General features: G+C 35.3%; 1 protein-coding gene across 1 annotated transcript in view; it reads left to right on the top strand.

Annotated features, from left to right (window-relative positions):
• LOC104074083 (estrogen-related receptor gamma-like) overlaps positions 1 to 501 on the top strand; it is a gene marked incomplete at its 3' end in the record, with an annotated part of 12,912 nt that extends 12,411 nt beyond the window's left edge. Inside the window, exon 2 of the mRNA XM_009574073.1 lies at positions 305 to 501. Coding sequence (XP_009572368.1) covers positions 305 to 501 — 197 coding nt within the window. The remainder of the gene's footprint in view (positions 1 to 304) is intronic.
• Between the last annotated feature and the right edge of the window lie 1,013 nt (positions 502 to 1,514).

The following is a 1,514-nucleotide window of genomic DNA, read 5'->3' as shown; positions in this document are numbered from 1 at the left end:
GCAGGAATAACCTACGTGAAGGATTTTGCTAGGGACCATGTATGGAGCCAGACACAGACTTGCGTTAATTGTGGTTTTGTATTTTTTTTTTTTTCATATAGCTGTCTAAATTAAAAAAAAAAAGTCAAAAAGCTTATCCTTTAACTTGGCTTTTCATTTTTACTTGAAAGGTGTTTCAGTTTTGATATATTTGATATATTTCAAAATTAAACACAACAGCAATTGTATGAGTACTTCATATATCCATTGTGTTGGTTAGTCAGTGATTCTGAATACCTCTCTTTTCCTGTACTTCCTATTACAGGTAACATAGAATACAGCTGCCCAGCAACGAATGAATGTGAAATCACGAAGCGCAGACGCAAGTCCTGCCAAGCCTGCCGCTTCATGAAGTGTCTAAAAGTTGGCATGCTGAAAGAAGGTAAGACTGATCAAGTCAATATGTATCTCTCTGCAAACGCATGCAACGATTGTAGGGCAATCAGGACAGACGAGAGATCGGTGAGTGTTCTAATCAGTTATTGTAAAGGCAATTTTCATGTGTACTTGCTCTTCCTGACAGTCTGTTTCTAAGCTATGGAATCACGGTGTATCTACATAGAGTTCACCTTCTCTGGAATATTTCTAACTATGTGTTGTACAGCAAAATGTACCCCAGCATTCAGTCTCCTTCAGTAGGTAACTAATAGAATAATCTTCAGAATATATCCTCTCATTTTCCTTAATGCTTTAACATAATGAATTCTCAAAGATTTCTTTCCTCGATTCCTTATCCACTGTTAGTATGTCCCAGTTCTGGCAGAAAAACACGCTGCCTTCTCTTCCGTATTTTTACTCAGTCTTGATTTCATCAGGACAAACGAAAGGGTTACTTCTCAGTTAAACAAATATAAATATTGAGTATGTCTACTGAAGTTACTGTAACTACACTGGAGCAAATAATGGCATAAAGAAGAGGAGAATCTACCCCTCTTTTTTTTTTTTTTTTAATAAAAGCATGTGAGAACCACTGCCCCTCTCTGTAAGTATATGTTGAGTGTGTTAATTTGTCAGTTACATTTTGAAGATACTGAATAACAGGTAAATATAAGAAAATATTTCCAAGAAACAGTGCTATCTCACCTGGAACCTGATTCATCTATGTTACAGAAAGAGGCAAGTCCTTAAATCTTAGTCGCCTGCTATGTACTTCTATTGCTGTTAATATATATGCAAAAATACTCTTTTATGTGCATGTATTGTATACATGATTATTGTAGTGCACTGTTACCACCAAGAAGGAATAACCGAAGATGTTACGGACTTCTGAGCTAGAAGTCCTTTAAAATAAAATCCTTTTAAAATAAAATCAATGTAATGTTTTCTAAATACTGTCTCCAGTGGAGAGTACTTTGTGTTAAGCAACCACTTCAAAATAGTCCCATGCAATTTTGCTTTGTCAGTGCTTAAAAAGTCAGCTTTAATAGATGGCTGATTTTTGCAAATCGTTTGATGGTAATTTAAAACAGGTTTAA

The sequence above is a fragment of the Fulmarus glacialis genome, unplaced genomic scaffold (assembly GCF_000690835.1).
Source record: "Fulmarus glacialis isolate BGI_N327 unplaced genomic scaffold, ASM69083v1 scaffold43523, whole genome shotgun sequence".
NCBI lineage: Eukaryota > Metazoa > Chordata > Aves > Procellariiformes > Procellariidae > Fulmarus > Fulmarus glacialis.
This window is presented reverse-complemented; position numbering and strand designations above follow the sequence as displayed.